Source organism: Mytilus edulis, chromosome 7 (assembly GCF_963676685.1).
Source record: "Mytilus edulis chromosome 7, xbMytEdul2.2, whole genome shotgun sequence".
Taxonomy (NCBI): Eukaryota; Metazoa; Mollusca; class Bivalvia; order Mytilida; family Mytilidae; genus Mytilus; species Mytilus edulis.
Genome location: NC_092350.1, coordinates 73,600,104 through 73,626,685, shown reverse-complemented (window position 1 = coordinate 73,626,685; position 26,582 = coordinate 73,600,104). Strand labels below are relative to the sequence as shown.

The following is a 26,582-nucleotide window of genomic DNA, read 5'->3' as shown; positions in this document are numbered from 1 at the left end:
CCATTTGGAACAGTAATTTTTACCCGAAAATACTCTGCTGGTGGACCCTCTAAACCATTATAGCGATCCCTATATATTTGTATGCTTTAAAATTGAATAATGCATAAGAACATCACTCCTAGTGCTAGTGTTATAAATACGGAAATAAGTCACAAAAGTTAAAATATTTTCGGTAAACAAAGTAAATCATGGAGACCGTGACCTCCAAGTACCTTGTCACGGCTTGTGTACGACAAGAATATGGTTTTCCACCTCTCAAAAAATAAATACTGACAAAGGTTTTGTATTTTTACTAACCTAATGGAATATATAACTAATGAAAATGGTATAATTTGCTTGATTAATCATTTAAGACATAATTTTCAACTCAAGTAGTGATATCGACGACCATTGTTTATTATTATGTTCTCGATGATGTAAGCGGTTTTTCCCCTACGACCTTTGACCGGCATTCGGCAATCCTCGGTAGAATCCGCTACTCTCCTTCTATCCCTCGGCTGTAATACGGTAAGTGATATGTGTCTACGCCTTACATTTCTTCGCCGGAAGATGGACGGTTTACCTCTAGTGGAAGGTTATATTTTCAAAATGGCTTCCTTTGAAGATTGTATCGAATTTTGTAAACTTGAAAGTGGATTATTCTCATCATGCTCATCGTCAGATATAATTTTAAAAGAGAAGCAATTGGAAACATTAAAGGCGTTGTATTTCAACAAAGACTGCATTTCAGTGTTGCCGACTGGCTATGGTAAAAGCCTGATCTTCCAGATTTTACCTTGGTTTTTTCAAAAGAAACTTGATAGAAAACAACCAATGACCGTTCTGGTTGCTTCTCCTCTGAATTCTTTAATGCAAGATCAAGTACTCAGTCTTCGAAAAAAAGGAATAAAAGCATGTAGCTTAAACATTTCAGGTATAGTGTAGTTTGTGTAGTACAGCGCACATACAAATAATATTAGTCTCTATATGTACAATGTATAGCTTTTACATGGCTAACTCTATCCGCTTAAATTTTTTACGGTAACAACAATCACTATTCCATTGTAGTGTCAGATATTGTGTATAATGAGGTCAAAATTTTACAGGAACTTGTGTGATATCCAGTAATGAGTCTTTAGTCTTTAGTAAGTGTCCCAAATGACACTGTAAACACTTGTGTACGTTTCCTCTTTTGTAGTTTCTTCACATATGTAATGTTCACTCATGTACTTAATTGAAATTGTGGCTGCTGCTTAAAAAATTTTGACTTAATTTTGATATAGATTTATAGTGTTTTTTGCTGTATAGTGTTTTTGAATCTACCAGACTCCGTTAAATAATTTTCCAGATGGCACAATATCTCATTTCGATTGTCTCTATTAATGTCTTCTTCATCGATTCCTAATAAGGTGTCTAAATCCATGTGTATATTTCCTGTAATAAAGTAAATAGATGTTCACATTCTCTCTCTAGCCTCCTCATAGTTAGAACAATGTAAAAGATAGTGTTCTACAGTTTCTGGCTCTCCACAGGAACAGTTTTTGTCTGATGATGGTATAATTTTGGATTTATAATCATTTAGATCACAATAACCTGTTCTCAAACTAGTAGTAATTGAAAACGACCATTTGGATGGTAAATCTTTTGGTATTTTCTGACAGACATTTTGATGATAATTGTAATAATTTCTGCCACGTTGACTTGATTCCCATTGGTTCTGCCATTTTCTTAAAACACTTTCTCTTGCTGCACGTTTTATATCCTGCCTGGTTACTTCTGATGGTTCTTCTATTTTTTCAGCTTCTTTAGCTCCTTTTTGGCCAATGAATCAGCAATGTCATTTCCTTGGATATCAGCATGACCAGGTGTCCATTCAAAATTTAATGGAATTCCATTCATCTTTAATACTTTCATGTTTTTCTTAATTTCTCTTATGACTTTGATGTAATTCTCTGATTTCCAGTTTAAAGTTAAAATTCCAATTGAGGTCTGACTATCTGAAAAAAGTGTAATTGAGTCTGTGTTTTGTCTGTTTTCTGATATTAAAAAGTGTTCAACAACAAGTTTAATGGCGATCAGTTCTCCGAGTAGTATTGATCCTTTCTTGGATACAGCTTTACTAATTTCAATTTGTGGTTGATTATTTGATGGAAAGATGACAGCACCTGCTCCTAACAGGGCCAGGACTACCAAGACAGGACCCATCAGTAAATGCTATACATGAATTTGCAGGAAGATGACTTAGTTTTTCCATTATAATGAGTTTTCCAACATTTTTTTGGTCTGTTGATCTTGATTTGGAATTTCCAAGGTTTTTCCAATAATCTGGAGGAGATTTATATCTTCGTATCCCATTAAACTCAAATTCTGCTTCTATACCATTTACATCAACACCTGTACATACCTTCATGTCTTCTGCCTGAAGAATCATTTTTCCCACTGGAGATACATATTTTTCAGGGATGTCAATTGTTTTCCACTCATCCAGGATTTGTTTTATTGGAATGGAGATATCATACGAATTAATTTTTGCAAGTGTACGAGTTGCAATTTCTTCTCTACGCAGATGTATTGGTAGGATTCCAGAAACTACTTCCAAAGTCTCTACACTTGATGTTGGAGTAACATTAAGACATATAGCTAATCCCTTTCGTTGAATTTTGTTCAGTTTGTCTGTTATATTGGTTTCACAGGTCTGCCAAACACTACTTGCATATTCTAAGGTGGAAAGGACAATACTTTGGTAAATTTGAAGTAGAATTTTTGTAGAAACTTTTGCAACTCCTTTGATCATTCTAAGTAGGCTAATTGCTTTATGTGCCTTTTGTTCCACATTTTCGACAGAAAAATAGCCGTATTAAGCATGTACATGAAATGTAGAATAAAACATAAATTTTAAATTTGTATTTTTGTAATGTTTATCAATAGAACTACTACCAACCCACTTACAGTCAGGGGTACTACTTGTAAAACTGCAGTGTTCCAGCTAGGCCGTTTTCAGAGGGCGCAGCGCCCGCCCTTTCCCAAGTGTCGCCCTGTGCCCTTTTTACAGTTTCCAAATTCCAGTCTTTTTTGAAGATCGATTGTATATTAACATGTTCGTATTGAAATGATACGCTAATTACTGAATTTTACCTGGGGAAAAGTTTATGACTTTGTTTACGACCCCAAGCTAATCAACGGTTACAACTGGTGTCATAATCTGTTGTTATAGGTAATCCGTTTATCGGATTGGTCATATATGATCATCAACATTAATTCATTCAAATAGAATCGGTCAGAAGGCAATTATCTTTGAAAAAATGTGCATACAACAACTTGGGCACAATTTGCAATGTTAACCGTAGTTTCATGGAGGAAACGTAATGACAGAAAGTTGAAAACCATAATAAGAAAGATAGAGTTCTAGATGGGCTAATGATGTTGTTCTTGTATAACCTGTGATTCAACGAATAAACACAATTTTTGATAATTTTTTTTATTAAATCATGCCCTTTTCATATTATCATATCACGTGTTAAATGCCCTTTTTCAGGATTGGCACCCTGCCAATCTGAAATCCTAGCTGGAACACTGACAAGTGTACTTTATTTACTTGATAGAGTAAAAAAATATACATATATAAGTGAATAAATAAGCTGCCCTTAATTTCCTTAAAAATTTACTTGTATAATTTTTTCTTACAATCCCACAAAAATCCTCAAGTTTTGAGATGCAAAATCAGGCGATTTTTTAAAAAGTGGGGCGATTTGGTAATCCAGGTTTGGGCGGGTTTTTTTTTTAAAGTGGGGCGATTAGGTGTGGGGCGACTTGCCAGTGGGGCAAATTGTCCTGCTTCCAACTGATTGCACAAAGATCTTAAGTATTTGCACAAGGCCTTCAAAAATTGCTCATTGGGGGCTTGTAAATGAGCAGTGTTCTGAAGATAACAGACTAATGGGATTTTCATTGTCCATGAAATTGCACTGAAATGATTTGTAAAGACATCTGCAAAGAGCAGATAATTAAAAATTCTATTAGAGCAAAGAAATCCCAAGAATTCAATAAGAGAAGATAGGATGACTTTATTACTTCTACAATTAAAAAAATCTGAATGTCTAAGGGACATAACTCAGGCAATATATTTTTTTACATAGATATAAGTAAAAAAATTCACTTGTATAAGTATCCTACAAATTTACTTATATGTGTATATTTTTTTTTAATTCTTCAAGTAAATAAAAATTACATGAATATGTAGTACCCTAACTGACTTATGGATACATATATGAGGGTAGTAATACCCTTTACTGTCTGACGTCAAACGGTCATTTTCAGCTACTGTTAGCGTTAAATTGGTTGAAATTTTACTTAGATCTACATGTATATCCTCATCATGATTTTTCAGAGGTCTGAAATAGTCATTTTTGCTGTCATTTTTTGTAAAAAGTTAAAGTGGCACATCAAAATCAGTAGATTTTTTTAATGTCTCATAGAAAGTGGACGATTCATCATCATGCACCAACAAATACATTTGTGTACCTTTAACGTCATTTGGTAAGAAGTTTTACTGTTAAAGGTCACATACTCTCATTACTACCCTCATATACAATTTCTTAGGATACCAATTCATGTGTTTTTAAAAAATATAGTCTAGAGAAAAGCCAAAATGAATATAACATATATTAAAGAACCATTGACAATTGAAGTCAATCTGACCAAATAACAACCAAAGGCCACCAATAGGTCTTAAACGCCGCAAGAATATGAATATGAATACTTGAAGTATAATTAAGTGTTCTGAAAATTAAAATAACATTCGTTCAATGATTAACATTTTACATGTATGATCAAGGTCAGGTGTGTAGATGACAATACATTGCTGCTCACAGATTCACTACGTTCGTAATTCTTTCTTTTTTTAAGATTTCATAATTAAAATTCTAGATGAATGATTTATTAGCTGTATTGTGTTACATTGTCATGATAATGGATGGATATATTTTCTCTTTTTTTTTTATAAAGATAAGACCGCTGGTCAGGCATGGGGTAATCGTAATCAGTAATCGTAATCAGCTGTAATCGATTACATTTTGCAGTGTAATCCTATGTAATCAGTAATCATGCCATTTCTGATTACAAGTAATCGTAATGTAATTGATTACATGGCAAAAAACAGGTGTAATCATGATTACTTTTAGATTACTTTAAGATTACATTCATATGATTACTTGCTGATTACAAATCTTGTATATATACGAAAATAGTTTTTGATAGACAAGATGAAAATAAGAAAATGTAAAGCTTGAATGAAAAATCATGAAACTAGTATTCCCAATGATGGGACCTTGTTTAATGTGATCATCTATATAACAAATCTGTATAACCAAGTGTATTATTTTGTTAACAGTTTACAAAAGGAAATTTACTCTCCAATATTTCGTTGTGAGGTTGAGCTCTTATGATACAAGAATATGCCTTGAAAGCATTTTTTTTCCTTGATTAAAAACTTCTGATATTAACTCCAATTTCATATAAGTTTACCCAATAATTTTTACATAACTATACATTGCAATTCAAATGCAGAAAACATTTAGTTCCTATTTGACTTTGATGGTCGGCATAAATATATAAGCCCACTTAATGACTTAATTCAAAATTGAAGTTAGACCCAGATTTCATTTATTGACAAATTGAATAAATTTTATTTTCCACAAATTCGTGTATACTATGTGCTTCCTAATTGTTATTCTTTATTAACTTTGAGCCTTACGGCTCATCAGTATAAACAAGTACATGTACAGTGTATACATATGGCATAATATTATAAACAATATGCATAGTAAACAATAGGTGACGTCAGAAGTTTCATCAATACAAAATATCTTTTATTACAATAAACTGTTTCTTAATTTAAAGAGAAATGTATAACCTTTCCTAAGTTACAAAACTGTTTTGTGTTTTCACCTGACAATAATTCTATTAATTACTAATTAGATCCAGTATTAAAAATTTTCAAACAAATAATGACAATCAACCACTTTCAACTTTATTGATATTGTTATAAAGACAATAAAATTATAATACCCAAGCTCACCTATTGTTTGTTAAAAAAATGGAAGTAGTTATTAACACCTGTAAAAACATTAATGGATGTGTCAATTATGTCCCAACAGACAATAAAACTATAATTAATTAATTTTTCCTTATTTTCAGTTTTTGTTAATTAGGCAGTTGGGTTAAAATTTGTAGTATAAAATGAAGTTATATCTTTTACATAGAGAAAGGACACTTGCCTATAGCTATTTTATCAAATTACACATGTTACATTGTACTTGTCTTTACATTCTTTTAAAAAGATGAATAAATTAAGGCTTTTAAAAAAATCGCCAAAATAAGCTTTATTGTGAGGATAAAAAGTTATAAAAAAAACTTTGATATAGCAATATACAATGTAATCATAAGTAATCTAAAGTAATCATGATTACAATAAAGAAAGGTAATCTAATGTAATCGATTACATATGAAATAGGGTGTAATTGTAATGTAATCGATTACATTTTATTAGCAAAGTAATTGTAATTTAATCGATTACATTTTAAAGTAATCGACCCCATCCCTGCCGCTGGTTTTCCCGTATCAATGGTTTTATGTACACTAGTATTTATGGGGCCCTTTATAGCTTGCTGGTCGGTGTGAGCCAAGGCTCCATGTTGAAGGCCGTACATTGACTTATAATGGTTTAATCTTTTAAATTGTTATTTGGATGAAGAGATGTCTCATGGGCACTCACACCACATCTTATAGATAAAAAAAAAATATTTGTGCAATTGTGTTTATTTTACAAATATTAAAATAAAGAGCAGTACATGTTCAAATGATGTTTAACAATGTCTACAGTGTAAATTCACCTGTAGTGAGCACTTGAATAACACATAAACCTCTATATTTGACCACTTTACATGTATATTCAAAATACTAGACTATAAACCCTAACAAATATCCAATACAGCAACAAATAAAAACAGGTAATAACTTTGTGACTTTGAAATTTGGACAGGTACATATTTGTACATGTATCAAATATACACAGGTATGATGTTTGATTTGCAGTTTCAATTTAACTTACAATTTTTAGATTTCAAAAGTGTTTAATGCCTTCGTGAAATTCATCTGATACAAAAATAAAATCCACATTTTTTATCCTACAAAATAGGCACCAAAGGAATAACCTTTGAGGAAGATGATGACACTGAAAATGATTTGGAAACAGATGTGCCATTTGAACAACTACAAAAAGGAGAGTACCAAATCCTATATGTGCATCCAGAAACTTTTTCTAATAAGAAATTTGGGAAGTTAATGAGATCAGAAGTCTATCAGACAGATGTTTGCTGCATAGTAATTGATGAAGTACACATGATTTCAGAGTGGTATGAATAATTTAGAAAAACAAACTTTGTCAATTTCAATTATTGATCTCCTATGCTTACATCAGTTATATTTTATATTGAAGACAATTTGTAGAAAACCACTGAAATTGTACTTAACAGCCCCAGACTGGCCCAGTCTTATTTCTTTTAAAATACAGTTGCATTATTATATTCATGAATAATATTGTTAACAAAACTGATCAGGGTTATTCAACGTATGAGGGTTCGATTCCCTCCCTAGGTAACATATGTACATACATGTACATAAACATTTCAGCTGGTTGCAAAGTGGGTAGTAAGCCTAGTGGCCCCGCGTTGAGTCTTGATCAGTTTGTTGGCAATATAATATCTGAATTTATAATAACAAATAATTGAAACCAAAGACATAACATGTATGATCATGATGATATTTGACATTTTCTAAATTCTGTAATTATTGTAGTTAGTTACATATGTGTTGAGTTTTCTGCTCTGTTTTGTTAACAATTCGGCTCTAAAGTACATGTATATAAGTAAAAAAAAATCAAAATCATTCATAACAAAGATATGAGTTTTATTTCCAGATACTTCATGGAAATTCTCAGCTACAATGTTAACATTTTTATCAATGAGGCTGTTGGCATTTTTTTTGTCTTTGAATTAATATACAATTTAACAAATAGTGGCAATATACAAAAACAAGAAGAAAAAACTGAATCTTCACTTACATGACATAGCACACCTGAACCATAAGGAAACCATATTGTACATGTATAAAAAATAAAAAAGTCAATTCTTTTAATTTCAATTGAAAAAGAAAATGAAAGTAAGCAATCATATCAATTGATAAATAATCAATAACAAACAATTTCTTTCCACACAAAGAAAAATTAACAAATGCATGAATATTAGGTTGAAATACATATTTATTGATACAGCTTTGTCCATGTAAATCTTCATCTTCAATTTACACATATATATCATTCCATAAGAGAACATGTCAATCCCTGGTAGTGAATTCATTGCCCTGTAAATTTTTCCTTATTTCTTTGTAGGGGTGAAAGCTTTAGACCAGAATTTATGAAGTTGGGTGAATTAACCTGCCTTTTTGAAACAGCAGGACATCTTGCTCTTACAGCAACCGCTACACCAAAGGCACTCAAGGAATTAGAAGGAATATTGAACTATAGGGAAACAACTTTTATCATCAGCAACCCAGATCGTCCCAACATATTTCTAGAGGTAAGAAGAAGACTCCCAAATATCAGGAAAATGGACAAATTGGATGAACTGATAAAACCAATAGCTGAACAACTATATGAGCAGCAAAGTGATTTTCCTCTTACTGTTGTATATGTTGAAAATTTGGAGAGTCTTGGATACTATTTTCGTTATTTAGAGTATGATCTTAAGGAAAATGGGTACAATGGAGAAAATATTCCTGAAAATAGACTGTTTGCTCAATATCACTCTGACTATCCAGAAACTATGAAGCAACATATTGTGAAGGACCTTTGTCAGAGAAAACCTACATTAAGATGAGGGTACGGAATCGGCCGAGTTGAGACGAATGCTTTGACCGGGCCGCTTACGTTCCATGTGTTGATACAAGTATATGAGGCAGGCATTACCTGTGAATGGGGACGAAGTTTGTTTAAATTATATTTTTGTAACTTAAATATTTGTTAAAAAAAAGAAACGGAAATACCGTAACGTTTCCGATTTTGGTTCTGTTGTTAGGGATTTTACTTGTGACGCTATTCAAGTTATGACGTCATGTTCAATGTAAACAAAGAAACGCAATGCATCAGGTAACGTTTATTCATACCAAAGACAAAGAATGATTAAAAATGAAATATTGGTATTGTGTTCCTTGAGTTCCTATATTTTACTACAATAATCAAAGTCTCACGACAACAAGACCTGAAGAAGGAAGTAGAGTTATGTGTTCTGCGCAGATCCGGCAATTAAAAAACGCGACAAAAAAAATTGAACGATTTTTTGTTCATTAGTACAATGAAAAATTCGGGAAATTTTCCCGATTTTTTTTTTTTTATTTTTTATTGAATTTTCTACTGTAATAGGGGACTTCGTCCCCATAATATGAGGCAGGCATTACCTGTGAATGGGGACGAAGTTTGTTTAAATTATTTTTTTTGTATTTTAAATATTTGTTAAAAGAAAGATACGGAAATACCGTAACGTTTCCGATTTTGGTTCTGTTGTTAGGGATTTTACTTGTGACGTTATTTAAGTTATGACGTCATGTTCAATGTTAACAAAGAAACGCAATGCATCAGGTAGGCCTAACGTTTATTCATACCAAAGACAAAGAATGATTAAAAATGAAATATTGGTATTGTGTTCCTTGAGTTCCTATATTTTACTAGACTAATCAAAGTCTCACGACAACAAGACCGGAAGAAGGAAGTAGAGTTATGTGTTCTGCGCAGATCCGGAAATTAAAAAACACGACAAAAAAAGTTGAACGATTTTGAGTTTATTATAGGTTGGTCCCCTCCGTAAAACATTCAGTATGCCTTCGGAATATACAAATATTAACAGTCGGTATGAGCTAATGATGGCCTTGAACTTGAACGTTTCGGTTCCCGGTTTGACGACGTCCACATACAGTACCAGTTGAAATGGCGTTAAACGTCAGACTGAAGTAATTTCTTGATCCATTTCGTGGAAACATCCCAAACTCATTAATTCTTGATTTTATAATAGGGGGAAACGTAATTATATTCAAGATCATTAAAGCAAAGGCTTTTAATCGGGCATCGGCAAAATAGCAAATATGATATTTGATCAGCTCTGATTAATATAATTCAGCTATTTCTATAGAAATCTATTGCATCATCATAAATTTGATAAAAAAGATATACACAATATGACATAGACGATCGCATAGCTAAAAAAAAAACCCTGATTACTTTTGAAATAATAGCTAGTTATTTGAATTGCATACCATATCTTTAAATAAAATAGGTTTCAACTTGGCTTCCGCTTACCAGAGACTTGCTATTCTAACGGGACTTGTCTCTATTATTTTTAATTAATATTATTATTATCATGTATACATAAAATGTTCATCTGCTAACTTATATTCTATTTTTCCAGCGCCGGTAAAATATCCATTTCTATAGAAATAGGCTATTTTGCCAGTTTGAATTAAGATATTTCCCACAATGACACAGTGCCGGCAATATAGTAACTGCCTTTTATTTTACAACAAAGAAATATAGATTACATGTCGACTGCTTTCCTCATTCAACAATTCTCGTGAAATGTACGAGCTTATCATAGATAGCCGATAGAGCGATGATATAATTTATAGGTCAACAAATGAGGGGGGTTAGGTAGCAATAAACAGTTAGGAAAAAATATTAAAATTTGCCCTTATAAATTTTACCATCCCCTTTTCATTGCTTTCTGGCAATATCAAGCTTACTATTTGTGTCATATATGGGCATATGTATGTAATCAGAATCTTCCATAGATTTTATATCCAGTATATAAAATTGTAAAATATAATTTCTTTTGGGTGTATCTATGGCAACAATCTGCATTTATTTGTTATAAAATATTGCAAAAAGGGGGGAAAAGATGTCACATAATTCCCCAAAATTTGGCTAAAAGTAGAATTTCAATCGCTTGAAGTAATACCTTTTCTGAAACTGTGTACATATATCATTCAGCAAATCCAATGAAAATCATATGTCTTTCATCTCATTTTTTTGTAAAATTGCGTCAAAAACTTCGTGTAGAAAAAAAGTGTTTGTAAACATTACATTAATTTCTGGACCGATGGCCGGTCTAGCTATGAAAATACGGATTGTCAAACAGAAAACAGCCCATAAAACATGTAAAAAATAATCTTGATGCTCTTATAAACCATCTTTGAAGGCTAAATAAGCACTCAGCTGTTTAAAAATTAATTTTATTACACAATAACTTTCCTATTTGAAAAATCCACAGGGGCCAAAATGCGAAACTAAACTCCTAACTGTGTATTGCTACCTTAACTTAGAAGGGTCCTGATCCCGAAACCCGGGCTTAAAAACACGAAATCCCGAGGTCCCGAATTTAAATAAATTAAAATGCCGACATCCAGAACTTCGGAGAAAGAAATTCCCGGGGATCCCGAAATCCTGAGCTTAAAAAATACGATCAATAAGGCCTCCTATCCCTTCCTCATAAATCTCATAAATGATGAATAAAAACTTTATTGGTGGTACACCATCAGGCTGTTGTTTGATATGTATACATGAGTGGGGGGCTAAATCGCTGTTATTTTAAAACTCTCTCCCTTTAAGCAACGACACATTCCAAGCCCCCCCCCCTTTTCCATTTTCATTTTTTAGCTCACCTGGCCGAAAGGCCAAGTGAGCTTTTCTCATCACTTGGCGTCCGGCGTCCGTCGTCGTCGTCCTGCATTAACTTTTACAAAAATCTTCTCCTCTAAAACTACTGGGCCAAATTTAACCAAACTTGGCCACAATCATCATTGGGGTATCTAGTTTAAAAAATGTGTCCGGTGACCCGCCCAACCAACCAAGATGGCCGACATGGCTAAAAATAGAATATAGGGGTAAAATGCAGTTTTTGGCTTATAACTCAAAAACCAAAGCACTTAGAGCAAATCTGACATAGGGGTAATATTGTTCATCAGGTCACATTCTATCTGCCCTGGAATTTTCAGATGAATCGGATAATCGGTTGTTGGGTTGCTGCCCCTGAAATGGTAATTTTAAGGAAATTTTGCTGTTTTTGGTTATTATCTTGAATATTATTATAGATAGAGATAAACTGTATTCAGCAATAATGTTCAGCAAAGTAAGATCTACAAATAAGTCAACATGACCAAAATAGTCAGTTGACCACTTTAGGAGTTATTGCCCTTTGTAGTCAATGTTTAACCATTTTTCGTAAATCTTAGTAATCTTTTAGAAAAATCTTCTCCTCTGAAACTACTGGGCCAAATTTAACCAAACTTAGCCATAATCATCATTGGGGTATCTAGTTAAAAAAATGTGTCCGATTTCAATAACGGCCGGGAAACAGACTAAGTTCATTAGTACAATGAAAAATTCGGGAAATTTTCCCGATTTTTTTAAAAAAAAATTTTATTGAATTTTCTACTGTAATAGGGGACTTCGACCGAGACTAGATGTATCGACAGCGTTAGCGTCTCGCGCTATAATGTATGCATGCAGCACCCGCCATGCGAATACAAACACAGTCAAAATGTCACAATCGGGAATAGCTAAACATGTAAAGTATTATTAAAACCATACGGCACATTGCGAAGACAATTGTTCAACCACATTTGGACCATGATGCCCTTGGATAATATTGAATCCTGAATTCAGTAGGCTTTACCATACATCCCAGTTCAATTTCCGAAAGACCCCTCTCCTATTGATTATTGAAAAGCTTTATCATTTTTTTTTGGCGTGACCGTAGTATTATGATGCATGTTGAACATTCATCATCGGACTAACGCCCTTGGGTGTATATTTAATGCTTAAAAACAGTAATTAAAAGTGTCTGTTAAATTAAGTTTACCACTGAAATAAACATGCGGAATTCAGGATGAAAACAAAAATATGTTAAAATCAAACTGTGTTTTGGAATTGACAGTTCTGGTACAGGTACATTTTTGTCAAAATACTAAATCAATTATCAAGTGGGTGAAATAAAAGGAAGTCAATAGGTATAATTTGTATTGCCTGATATAAATATTTTTTCAATATATTACAAAATACAATATATCATAAATAATTTAATACACAAATGAAAATACATAAACATAGATATATAACCAAATTTTTTGGCAAACATCCGCCGCTATAAATTTATAAAAGGAAAAAAAATCTAAGAGGGAGGGAGGGTGGGTAATTTCAGCGTAATATCAAATTCAAAAATGTAAAGAGAACACTTTGCAATAGTATAAATAAACAATTAACAACAAAGGAAAAGTTTATATCCAATAAAAAGAGCGAAAATTAATATAGTGAGTAAATTTAATGCAAGAGTTTATACTAACGAAAATCTAGTTTGAACCAGTGTGATAACTGTGGTGTAAAATATAATTTTCACTGTTTTGCTAATTAAATAATTTAAATCTTAAATTAAACCAATTATCAAGTGGGTGAAATAAAAGGAAGTTAATAGGTATAATTTGTATTGCCTGATATAAATATTTTTTCAATATATTACAAAATTCAATATATCATAAATAATTAAATACACAAATGAAAATACATAAACACAGATATATAACCAAATTTTTTGGCAAACATCCGCCAAGCCTGCAAGGCCGCTAAAAAAAATTAAAGATATACTATCATCACTCTTTTTTCTCACTTCAAATAAGCTCCATCCTTTCAAAATGTGTATAGATAACGAAAGGACAAAACAGCAAACCAACTCAAAATATATGTAGATCTTGAGTAGTTAAAGGAAAACCAGCATCATATTCAGGATGCAAGTTCTCTGAAAAGAGAAAAAAGAATAATTATAGTAAACAATATACATTTATAAAGTAAATAAAAAACACAATTGTAGCACATTACAATTTATATACTCTGATGCTTAATAATATTGATTATCTTTTTTCTGAAAAGTTCTGTACCAGCAAAATTTAAATGAAGCCCATCTCTCGGAGCAAATAAGGAAGAATCTGGGGCCGTGTCAATGAAGGTATCCTAGGATATGTCCTAAGATAGGTCTTAGGATATTATTTAGGATGGTCTTAGGACGTGTCTGAGACATGTCTTAGGATGTAAAACAAAGCTGTCTTAGGACAGTCCTATATAACTACGATGGTCCTAGGACCATCCTAACACATTTATCTAATTGAAAATATATGTAGAGATTTGTATGACATAGATTGAATTGTATTTTAGAACCTATATGTAAAGAGAGGGAAGATGACTCTTATATAGAAAACAATTAACGCAAAATAAAAGTTAAAGTTTTCACGGAATACTAATAAATACGTTATTAAATATGATAAAAGATATAAATGAATTTAATACGAAACAAAAGTAAATGGTCACAAAACTTTGTGATATTTGTGCTGCAATTTTAGTACATAAACTAGTTTTGTCCTTAGGTCCACTCGATTTCATTACATGTATCAGGATTAGGTAAAAAAGATGTAAACTTTTTCCCATATTTGAATTATTTAAAATGTGTTGCTTAGGATAGTATTATTTAGGCTTCAAAAAAGACAGCACGAAATAATTTCATATAATACAATTAATTTTTAACAAACATTAAACAATTTTTATTTTTTTTTATTAATTTTATCTAATGCTAATTTAATATTGTATGGGTATTTTTAGTATTGAGTTTTAATATGCCATATTACGTTTTAGGACTATCCTAAGACACCTAATTGTATATCCTAACTTTAGGACCAAATTTAGGACACATCTTATTTTAGGAGACTTTCGTTAACCCGACTTAGGACTAAGACGTGTCCTAAGACCATCCTAAGACATGTCTTAGTCCTAGGACAGCTTCGTTGACACGGCCCCTGGAATATTGTCGAGTAAGAAACTCCTATACAAATGACACAATGGTCGCCCTTTTTTCAAAGAAATTCCCTGTAAAAATTTATAATAAAACATCTAAAATATGTGCCGTCATCTTTTCTGCTACTGAAATCTTATCATCTAATGAAAATTTTAAATATCTCTTGTAAGCATCGCTTTTCCAATCTCCGTACAATTGAATTTCAACGTAATATCAAATTCAAAAATGTAAAGAAAACACTTTGCAATAGTATAAATAAACAATTAACAACAAAGGAAAAGTTTATATCCAATAAAAAGAGCGAAAAATAATATAGTGAGTAAATTTAATGCAAGAGTTTATACTAACGAAAATCTAGTTTGAACCAGTGTGATAACTGAGGTGTAAAATATAAATTTCACTGTTTTGCTAATTAAATAATTTAAATCTTAAATTAAACCAACTATTTAATTTTTGGATATGATTTGAAACAATATAATATTTTTCAGAAGTTCTCTAGCTTGCTTGATAAACCCAATACTATAATTGAAATCAATGTTATACAAAAATAAAAATAAACGATCATATTACTGAATATTTGTAATATCGACAAATTGATCCGTTTAAAAAAGGTCAAAATCATTTGATCAATTGTTAAATGTGCAAACGATCACAATGAATATTTTTTAAATAGTTCAAAATTTATTTATGATATTTGATCTGGAAGGCTTCCTGCTGTAGTTATTTCTTAAATATAGAAATAGTTTGTATAATTTCAAGTTTATGTCAAATCATCTTTTTTAGAATCAAGGAATCAAGAGTTCATTTACATGAAGTGACTAAAAATAAGTAATACATTTGTGTTGCCATTTTCCAGGTCATTGCAGTGCTCGTTTTCAAAACAATGTTCTCAGAAAAAAAAACTATATTTTTTGCTCATCAGACCCAAAGGACAAAGTGAGTCCTTACGTCAATCGTCGTCGTCATCCGTTAACCTTTAGAAACATTTCCTCCTCTGAAAGTACTAGGTAAAATTAAATTAAATCAAACTTGGTCACAATCATAATTTGAGTATATATATTTTTTTTAATTTGTCCATTGACTCCACTTGCAAATCAACATCGCCGCCATGAGATCTACCTAATGTCTATTTTCATGAAAAATGTCAGACGACTTCACATAGAAGTTATCGCCCTTAAATGACGATTTTTTCCTTGAAAACGCAATAGATAGAGAAAATATTTAAACCGAAAAAAGGATCGATCGGCAAGACAATATGTACCTTCAAGTGAAACTGCTGAAATCGTCATACAACTCTTTATTCGAGTTGTTGTCTTTTAATGCCGAGTCTTACCAATTTTATTTTTTTGCGTTTTACCTTATATCTTCAAAATTCAATATATAGATATATAGAAACCTAAAAAAGCAATGATGATCAACAAAACATTACAAGATCTCCTTAATAGACCTTTTCAGCAATTGTCTATACCTACAGTTGAGAACGACTACGACAGGTGAGATATAACTCAGTCTATGAAAGAAGCGATTCGATAAAAACTTTTCTTATATCAACGTGCGATATTGTCTTATATCAACGAGTTGCATTGCGGGAAATTTCAGACGAATGTTAGCATTTGTACGAAGAAAGGCAGATTTCTCGGTATAAAGTAATGACTCTTTCTTAAAAAAGGGTGACATTTAACACGACATACGTGTATAATTTCCATGAATTATTTTATGTAATAACAAGCAAGGTGTATTTAAACGAGAAAATTGAATTGTTGAATAAATGCAATTGAGATGAATTCAGTTGTTTGCTAAGCCAAAATCACCTATAAGTCAAAGATACTGCTATATTTTATTATATCAATGCGATATTTGTCTTATATCATAGTGATGATTTTTTAATATCAAAAATTTATGAATGCGATACTTTTCTAATATAATTCGATTTAAAGGGCTTGACCGTTAAATCGCGTTATCAGAGGAAGGCAAGACTTGCGACAGTTCATGCACAGGTCAATGTACCGCGCATGTCTTAGTTCGATTACACGGCATATCAATTTTAACAGCTAAAGCACTCCTCACAATATTTTGAATGCACGGTCTGCTAGGAAGTAACTGAATTTATCTAAGGTCAGATTGTTGAGTTTATTGTACGCATAATTAATGTAAATACTTATCTTATTAATTTTTCAATTTCAACAGATTATTGATTAATTAATTTAAAATCGGTCACATTCAACTAGATAATTTATCGAGTAATTTATACATTAGTGGACAATTTACTAAAGCAAGGATTTATATATAGTATACAAATCTTTGACTAAAGTTATTATAATACGAGCGAATTTATTTTATTTATGTTGGATTGTATAATAAATGTTTGATTCACATAGTTTTTAATTCCAGTTACATTAATATTTTTGTATCTTTTTATTTATTAAAATTGAAAACTAGATTCCAGGTATTCCTATTCAATTTACATTTCGTAAGGCAGATTAAAATGGTATTGTTCCATTATCAGGTATGTTAACTATTATTTAATAATGGGGTTGCCTTGTGAGACATTAACACCATCAAATGCAATTAATTAATTTATGGTACCATTTATTGTTCTTTAGCGTGTTTAGGACAGCAGTAAATCGTAAATTATATTTCAAAGTTGAGCCTCCGTTAAAAGAAATTAGTTGATAAAATTTTTGATATGGCAGCTACAGTGATGTCTTTATAACCGATTGTTTTTCGGTCAACCAAATTTCGTTGCATATATACAGAGACATATAATACAATATGTCTCTGATATATATTATAATATTTATTTCAAATAATATTCATTCATATTTTGAAGTAATGTCTTTATAACCGATTGTTTTTTCGGTTATCCAAATTGCATTACACACATTTTGATATTTATTTAGTGTATAACATATATATTATTTTAATTATATTTGTTCATAATGACATTTATTGGAAGGTTTATGATGCCTGAGTCGAAAAGGCGTTGAAAGAGGTGTTATAATTGGTGTAAAGAAAACTGCTTTAGCCACCTATGATGCCAAAATAGCTACGCATCTGAAATAGAAACTAAAAATTTGTTATGCAGGATTATTTCATTCATCAGCAGGATCATCTATATGTATGTTAGTCAGAGAAGTGGCAGCTATGCCTTATCTAAATACAGTAATAAAACAGGTACATCTTTTATTCTTTAATTTTAATGTAGCTAATTCAGTACATGACATTTTCAGTTTTAACAATGATTTCAGTAGTAGCATTTCGAGCGTAATAAGGAAAACGATTTTAAATGGCGAATACTTCGTCTATATTGATCCGGATTGCTTTTACTATGAAAGACTATACCACGATCAAGAATAAGAATAAGATTGATTTATTTATAATTGGTTTCTTATCTATTTATCTCATCCCGATTAGAAAACATTTCAACACTGATTTATTTTACAATTACACTGAGAAGGTATAGTCCCACAAGTAATTTTATATTCAGAGCATTTTTAGTATGTGTACATATCACGAAGGAATTTTTACAATTATTCTAATTATATCATTCTAACCACAAGATTACCTAAATTTGATTTATTTTCATATGTCATCTCTATAAAAGAGAGAACCATTTCAGTAATTTCAGAAACTAGTTCTGCACTATTTGTGCGAAGTATATATATAATATAAAAAAATAAATGGTATTTCGCAGCTATATAAAAATTCATCAACGGTAATGACACTGGTATTAAAGAGATAATAGTAACTGCAATTACGATTATCCCAATATGGCGACGGTAGATATAGGTAAAATCTTTACACTCATTTTTCTTAAATGTAGCATGCTTTTGTCAATAGTTACTCAGCTGCAAGGTTTATCTATACCAGTACATCACATTTGAATCGTAAAGGTGCACTGGATTAGTCTAAGCGCTTTGAAAATTGCCGTCGAAAAATTCGGGATGATAATCGTAACTCGGAAAAAAAGATAATCGTAATTATGGTATTTAAAAATGGAAAGATAATCGTAACTGGAAAGTGTTTTATTGATATTGACACTTAAAACATATATCTAATAGCATATAATGAAGTTATGTCGATGAAAAATTTACGAAACGTTCCAACATCTTATGACATTTCTTTTTATGCATATATTATTAACAGTTCTTAGGAAAACAGCTACATATGTGTATTAATTTATGTTTTTTGATTGAGTTAAGTCTGCCAATTGATATTTTAACGTGTGTTTTTCTATGTTGTGATGTTATGCTATTGTTTTTTTACACTAGTAATTTTGGGGCCCTTTATAGCTTGTTGTTCGGTGTGAGCCAAGGCTCCGTGTTGAAGGCCGTACATTGACCTATAATGGTTTACCTTTTTATAAATTGTTATTTGGATAGAGAGTTGCATGTCTCATTGGCACTCACACCACATCTTCCTATATCTACATACTAGTATATCATAAAATTTAGTTTTTTTTAATAAATAATGCCGTTAGTTTTCTCGTCTAAAGTGTTTTACATTGTCATTTCGGAGCCTTTTATAGCTGTCTATGCCGTATGGTCTTTGCTCATTGTTGAAGGCCGTACGGTGACCTATTTTTGTTAATATCTGAGTCATGTTGGTCTCTTGTGGAAAGTTGTCTCGTTGTTAATCATACCATATTTTTTTGGCATTTTAGCTACTTCATGACTGTCACTGAAATTTCGATATCTCAGAAAATAACTATAAACAACACAAATTTAATTTTGAATTGTAACAATATGACATCCTTTAAACAGTTAATGCTATATAAGAATAGAGAAAGGTTGGGATTTTTTGTGTATTATGAAATTAAGTAACGTGGAGTTCTTTGACAAACATGGATTTGTGTTCTCTTATAGTTTGGCCAAAAGCCCGAAAATGAAGAATTGAAGTTGATGTGGCTTTAAATTGTCTTACAAGGAATACTTATTCAAAGAATGACTGCAAAGTGGAGAATAAAATAACGCATATTCCGCAATATTAGAAACAAACTAATTCAAAAATTCATAAATACTCGGTATATGAAAAGTATGATGCATACATATGCATGGAAGATATTGTAGAGACAAATATTGAAGGTACTAAACAAGGAACATTTTTGTATTTGCATACTTGCCATACAATAAGTTATTTTCTATTAAATGAAAACAAAAATTAGCCTAACCTAATTGTCATGTATTTTTCTGAAGCACAAAATATTTGTTGTAAAATCTATAAAAATCTTTGTAATTAAACAAGTTCCGACTGGGATGATGTACATGTTATGCCTTTTGATGTAATTTATCAATATACATATTTGTGTGTGTTTTTTTCAGTCCGTCAAGTGCTTCGTATTAAGACTATAGGTAAGGCTAAAAAAACCAAAAAACAAAAGTAACTATAAACAAAAGTAACAATAAACAAAAGTAACAATAAACAATAGTAACAATAAACTGTAACTATTTTAGATCCTTTACCATACACACTGTTTAAAGAAACGTCCTAAAATACATGGGTATTTGATCAAAACATTTGAAGTAAATTTTTAAAATCATATATTATATCAGTATAAAATAGAAAAAAAGGGAATCAAAGGGGAAAAAATGGACGGCTATATTTATTGAATTATAAGGAAAAGGGAAATATGAACACTCATATCTACCGATAAAGGTATCAACTGTTAAATCCGATAATGCAGTTATAAAGTTATTGACGGAAACTTTTGTTCATTTCGCGCAGAATTTTAATATAAACGTGATATTGGAGGCAAAACATATATATGACATATGAGAATGTGATATACGTGACTTTCATTTTGAGCAATGAATTGAAAGGATTGCACTTTTGGGATATGGGATATAGCTAATCCCCCCTCCCCCTCCCCCCTAAAAAAAAACAAACAAAAACGGACTTAAACGCGCACACAACATTGAAACTTTGAAAAAAATCAAAATATCTACTTACCACAATAGCTGTCTCGACAGCTGCTTCATTTTCCGTATCTTTAACAGGTACATGTATATATCAAAAGGTTCACCAGCTAATAGAAATTTATTATAGGATATGCATGTCACTTGATGATCGCTGTATAACATCTCTTATATTATGTGATACCTCGAAAGCTTTTGATAGGGTATGGCATAGTGGCCTCTTAATAAAACTAAAAGCGTATGATATTGATGGAAATCTGTATAAATGGTTTGAAAGTTATATTTCAAATAGAAAACAAAGCGTTTTCGTTTCAAATGCCTATTCGCCTTTTGATAATACTAATGCAGGAGTTCCGCAAGGCTCTGTATTAGGTCCCCTACTATTTCTTATTTATGTAAATGACATAGCTGATAATTTGACAAGTCTAACTCGATTGTTTGCTGATGATACATCTCTTTCTTATTCCAGCAATAACCCTTACACTATAGAGGATGTCTTAAACAGCGATTTAGAACAAATTTCAGTATGGTCTAAAGATTGGCTAATAACTTTAACCCTAATAAGACAAAGGCTATGATATTCTCCTGCCATACTTCCCCAGATGATATTGAAATAGAATTTCAAAACCAATTAGTAGAATTTGTCTCCTGTCATAAACACTTAGGGATTACTTTTGATTCCAATGATAAATTCCATACACATATAGAAAATATTTTAAAGTGTGCAAGCACGAGATTAAATGTTCTTAAAAAATTGAAATATGTATTGAATAGAAATTATCTTGCTCGTATATATTTAACTTTTATAAGACCCGTTATGGAATATGCATGTGAGTTATGGGATGGTTGTACTCAACAAGAAGCCGACAATTTAGAACATGTTCAGTTAGAAGCAGGGAGGTTAGTAACTGGGTTGCCCGTGTTTGCTAGTCGGGAAGCTATATATTTTGAAACTGGCTGGCAATTGCTTGTGAACAGAAGAAAATCCAGAATGCTCAATATGTTCTATTCTATACATAATGAGACTGCCCCTGATTATCTCTGTGATTTAATGCCCCCGCTTGTTGGTCAAGTATCTAACTACGATTTGCGAAACAGTAATAATTATGTAGTACCCGGTTATAGACTAGACATAACTAGAAAATCCTTTTTCCCATCCACTACTTTTGAATGGAATAGCCTTCCCCCCGACATACGTACGTCCAAAACATAAATATTTTTAAACGAAAGATGAAGTCCAAATTGATACAGCCACCTTCCTATTTTAGTTGTGGGGATAGAAAATTAATATCATTCATACACGTTTGAGAAATATGTGCAGTTCTTTAAATTCAGATTTACATCATGTTAATATTAAACCCAGTCCCGCATGCAGCTGTGGCCACCCTGTTGAGGATAGTATACACTATTTTTTACAGTGCGCTCTTCACAACGAAGCCAGAGAAATACTGTTTTCAAAATTAGAAAGTTATGCTATATCCATTGAGCTTCTTTTAGCTGGTGACGGTGACCTTTCTTTTCAGCAAAACAAAGACATTTTGAGTCCGTACAATCTTATATCAGAATAACACAAAGATTTAAAGCAGTCAATTAACATTCTAAATTTCTACTTTACAACCTTTCACTTCAGTCTAGTTGTTTCATTATTATTCCTTATTATATTGTATTTTTTTTTTCTTTTTTCTTTTTATTTCTAATTTTTGTTTGAAGTATGTATTACATGCATTACTACTATGTTGTGTTTTTTTTTCGCCATTATCTAATGTACTTTGTGTTTATTTTTATATTGGGAGAGGACGTCTCTAATGTTGTTATAACTTGTGTCCAATTCCTTTTGCTACTTTTGCAAGTAAAATATGTTTAAACTAAAAGGTTATGCATATTGTTGTCAGTTATAAATAGATATACAAGTTGAAATGATAGGACTTTTTTTTACTGGGAACTCACTTTAGTCCCATGACTGTATATATATATATATATTCATTTGCGAAAGCAAATTTACAGATCTAACATTGTTGGGTTGATGTTTAGACGAGTTGTATATATATATATATATATATATATATATATAGGTAAATTTGTCCTAGATATTAACCTGTAAGTTTCTTCATTTATTTTTATATGCGTTTATGTCATCGTTAAACTTGACATTTGCATTTTTAACACACAAAATACCATTGAAATGCTGAAAGACACATGTTTCAGTTACTATTATCCGATAAAGAAAATTACAATTATCAAAGAAGAAAAATACCATAGAGTTACGATTATCATACCGAATTTTTCAACGGCAATCAGTGGCGGATCCAGGGGGGGGGGGGGGGTTCCGGGGGTGCGCACCCCCCTTTATTTTTGCCGATCAATGCATTTGTATCGGGACATATGTTTTGCACCCCCCCCTGCACCCCCCCCCTTTTGCCCTGGGTTAGCACCCCCCTTTCGAAAATTCCTGCATCCGCCCCTGGCAATTTCCAAAGCGCTCAGACGATTCCAGTGCACCGTTACGATTCAAATATGATGTAATGGTATAGATAAACCTTGCAGCTGAGTAACTATTGACAAAAGCATGCTACATTTAAGAAAAATGAGTGTAAAGATTTTACCTATATCTACCGTCGCCATATTGGAATAATCGTAATTGCAGTTACTATTATCTCTTTAATACCAGTGAATTAGCAGTTTTATAGTCTGAGATATACGCTACTTTTAAATCTAAACCACAAAAGCAATAAAATCAATTCATCACCTAACTTATTTGAACTTTTCTTGACCTCTGTAATGATATAAATAAGATTTAAGAAAACCATTAACACAGACAATAACTCGCTTAAGTTGTAAATTTATATCAGCAATTTTCAGACGATAATTTTATCAAAGATCTACACATCTGGCAATAAAGTTTGTAAACGTAACTTGCAGAAGTGTATACTATTTCTTCTCTATTCGTTAATAATGGTAATTAAAAGATTATAATTGCCAGTGAGACAACTATCCACTAAAGTACAAATGAAGTAAATGTAAGCAAATATATGCAACCGTACGGCTTTCAACAATGAGAAAAACCCATACCGTATAGTCTGCTATTAGAGGCCCCGACATGAAAAATATAAAACAATTCAATTGAGAAAACTAACGGCCTAATTTATAACAAAACAGTTTACGAAAAACAAATATGACAGACATAAACCAACGATGCCTTTTTCCATGTATAGTAGTAAAACAATCTTGCCTTGCTGGTCAATTTTCTAAATTAGGGACTAATGGAAACATTGTTTTCTGTAAAACTAATATCATTTGAACTTTAAAGTTGATAATGCGCAAGTGGATTGATAGCTACTAGTTCCACTCATATGAAAAATCCAATAAAAACAACAAAGATTCGTTACTTGAACGGCAAATGGATGGCAATAATATTTTCAGCTTATGTAAATATTTGATAGTTATGGCAATCTAGAAAATCAACATTTGATTAACTTGTCCATTACATGTAGCATTTTATTTTTCTGGGCACGATTAAAACGTGCGCAAAAAAGCTGTGTGAGTAATGACGGTTTATCCTAGTGCAAGACCTTAGTTTGATCACATTATTTATACATAATACGGACAGGGTATGAATGATTTGTTGTGATCATGGTACATGAGTAATAGCCATAAATCTAAATCAACTGGTCCCCAATTACAAGACTGTGAAATTGCTTTTTTTAACCGAAACAGCTCGTTTCCAACTTATGACCTGAACCCTGCTAGCTCCAAGTCTTATTTGCTGATATACTGGATGAGCTCTCTTGCCTACTTCAAATTGGTTGTTAAATAAATATCTAATATAAAAATGCATCAGTTTACTTACTGATATCATTCACTGGTATTAAAGAGATAATAGTAACTGCAATTACGATTATCCCAATATGGCGACGGTAGATATAGGTAAAATCTTTACACTCATTTTTCTTAAATGTAGCATGCTTTTGTCAATAGTTACTCAGCTGCAAGGTTTATCTATACCATTACATCATATTTGAATCGTAACGGTGCACTGGAATCGTCTGAGCGCTTTGTAAATTGCCGTTGAAAAATTCGGTATGATAATCGTAACTCTATGGTATTTTTCTTCTTTGATAATCGTAATTTTCTTTATCGGATAATAGTAACTGAAACATAATAAATGTGTCTTTCAGCATTTCAATGGTATTTTGTGTGTTAAAAATGCAAATGTCAAGTTTAACGATGTCATAAACGCATATAAAAATAAATGAAGAAACTTACAGGTTAATATATAGGACAAATTTACTTATATATATATATATATATATTAACCTGTAAGTTTAATATCTAGGACAAATTTACTTATATATATATATATATATATAAGTAAATTTGTCCTAGATATTAACCTGTAAGTTTCTTCATATATATATATATATATATATATATATATACAGTCATGGGACTAAAGTGAGTTCCCAGTAAAAAAAAGTCCTATCATTTCAACTTGTATATCTATTTATAACTGACAACAATACGCATAACTTTTTAGTTTAAACATATTTTACTTGCAAAAGTAGCAAAAGGGATTTGACACAAGTTATAACAACATTAGAGACGTCCTCTCCCAATATAAATATAAACACAAAGTACATTAGATAATGGCGAAAAAAAACACAACATAGTAGTAATGCATGTAATACATACTTCAAACAAAAATTAGAAATAAAAAGAAAAAAGAAAATAAAATACAATATAATAAGGAATAATAATGAAACAACTAGACTGAAGTGAAAGGTTGTAAAGTAGAAATTTAGAATGTTAATTGACTGCTTTAAATCTTTGTGTTATTCTGATATAAGATTGTACGGACTCAAAATGTCTTTGTTTTGCTGAAAAGAAAGGTCACCGTCACCAGCTAAAAGAAGCTCAATGGATATAGCATAACTTTCTAATTTTGAAAACAGTATTTCTCTGGCTTCGTTGTGAAGAGCGCACTGTAAAAAATAGTGTATACTATCCTCAACAGGGTGGCCACAGCTGCATGCGGGACTGGGTTTAATATTAACATGATGTAAATCTGAATTTAAAGAACTGCACATATTTCTCAAACGTGTATGAATGATATTAATTTTTTCTATCCCCACAACTAAAATAGGAAGGTGGCTGTATCAATTTGGACTTCATCTTTCGTTTAAAAATATTTATGTTTTGGACGTACGTATGTCGGGGGAAAGGCTATTCCATTCAAAAGTAGTGGATGGGAAAAAGGATTTTCTAGTTATGTCTAGTCTATGATAACCGGGTACTACATAATTATTACTGTTTCGCAAATCGTAGTTAGATACTTGACCAACAAGCGGGGGCATTAAATCACAGAGATAATCAGGGGCAGTCTCATTATGTATAGAATAGAACATATTGAGCATTCTGGATTTTCTTCTGTTCACAAGCAATTGCCAGCCAGTTTCAAAATATATAGCTTCCCGACTAGCAAACACGGGCAACCCAGTTACTAACCTCCCTGCTTCTAACTGAACATGTTCTAAATTGTCGGCTTCTTGTTGAGTACAACCATCCCATAACTCACATGCATATTCCATAACGGGTCTTATAAAAGTTAAATATATACGAGCAAGATAATTTCTATTCAATACATATTTCAATTTTTTAAGAACATTTAATCTCGTGCTTGCACACTTTAAAATATTTTCTATATATGTGTATGGAATTTATCATTGGAATCAAAAGTAATCCCTAAGTGTTT

The 26,582-nt window shown here is 31.6% G+C and overlaps 1 protein-coding gene across 1 annotated transcript; it reads left to right on the top strand.

Annotated features, from left to right (window-relative positions):
- The first annotated feature begins 517 nt into the window (after positions 1-517).
- LOC139483424 (uncharacterized) lies at positions 518-8,912 on the top strand. The gene is made up of 3 exons (XM_071267444.1): positions 518-913; positions 7,175-7,391; positions 8,426-8,912. The coding sequence occupies exons 1-3, from the start codon at positions 550-552 to the stop codon at positions 8,910-8,912; spliced, it is 1,068 nt and encodes a 355-aa protein (XP_071123545.1). The 5' UTR covers positions 518-549.
- The last annotated feature ends 17,670 nt before the right edge of the window (positions 8,913-26,582 follow it).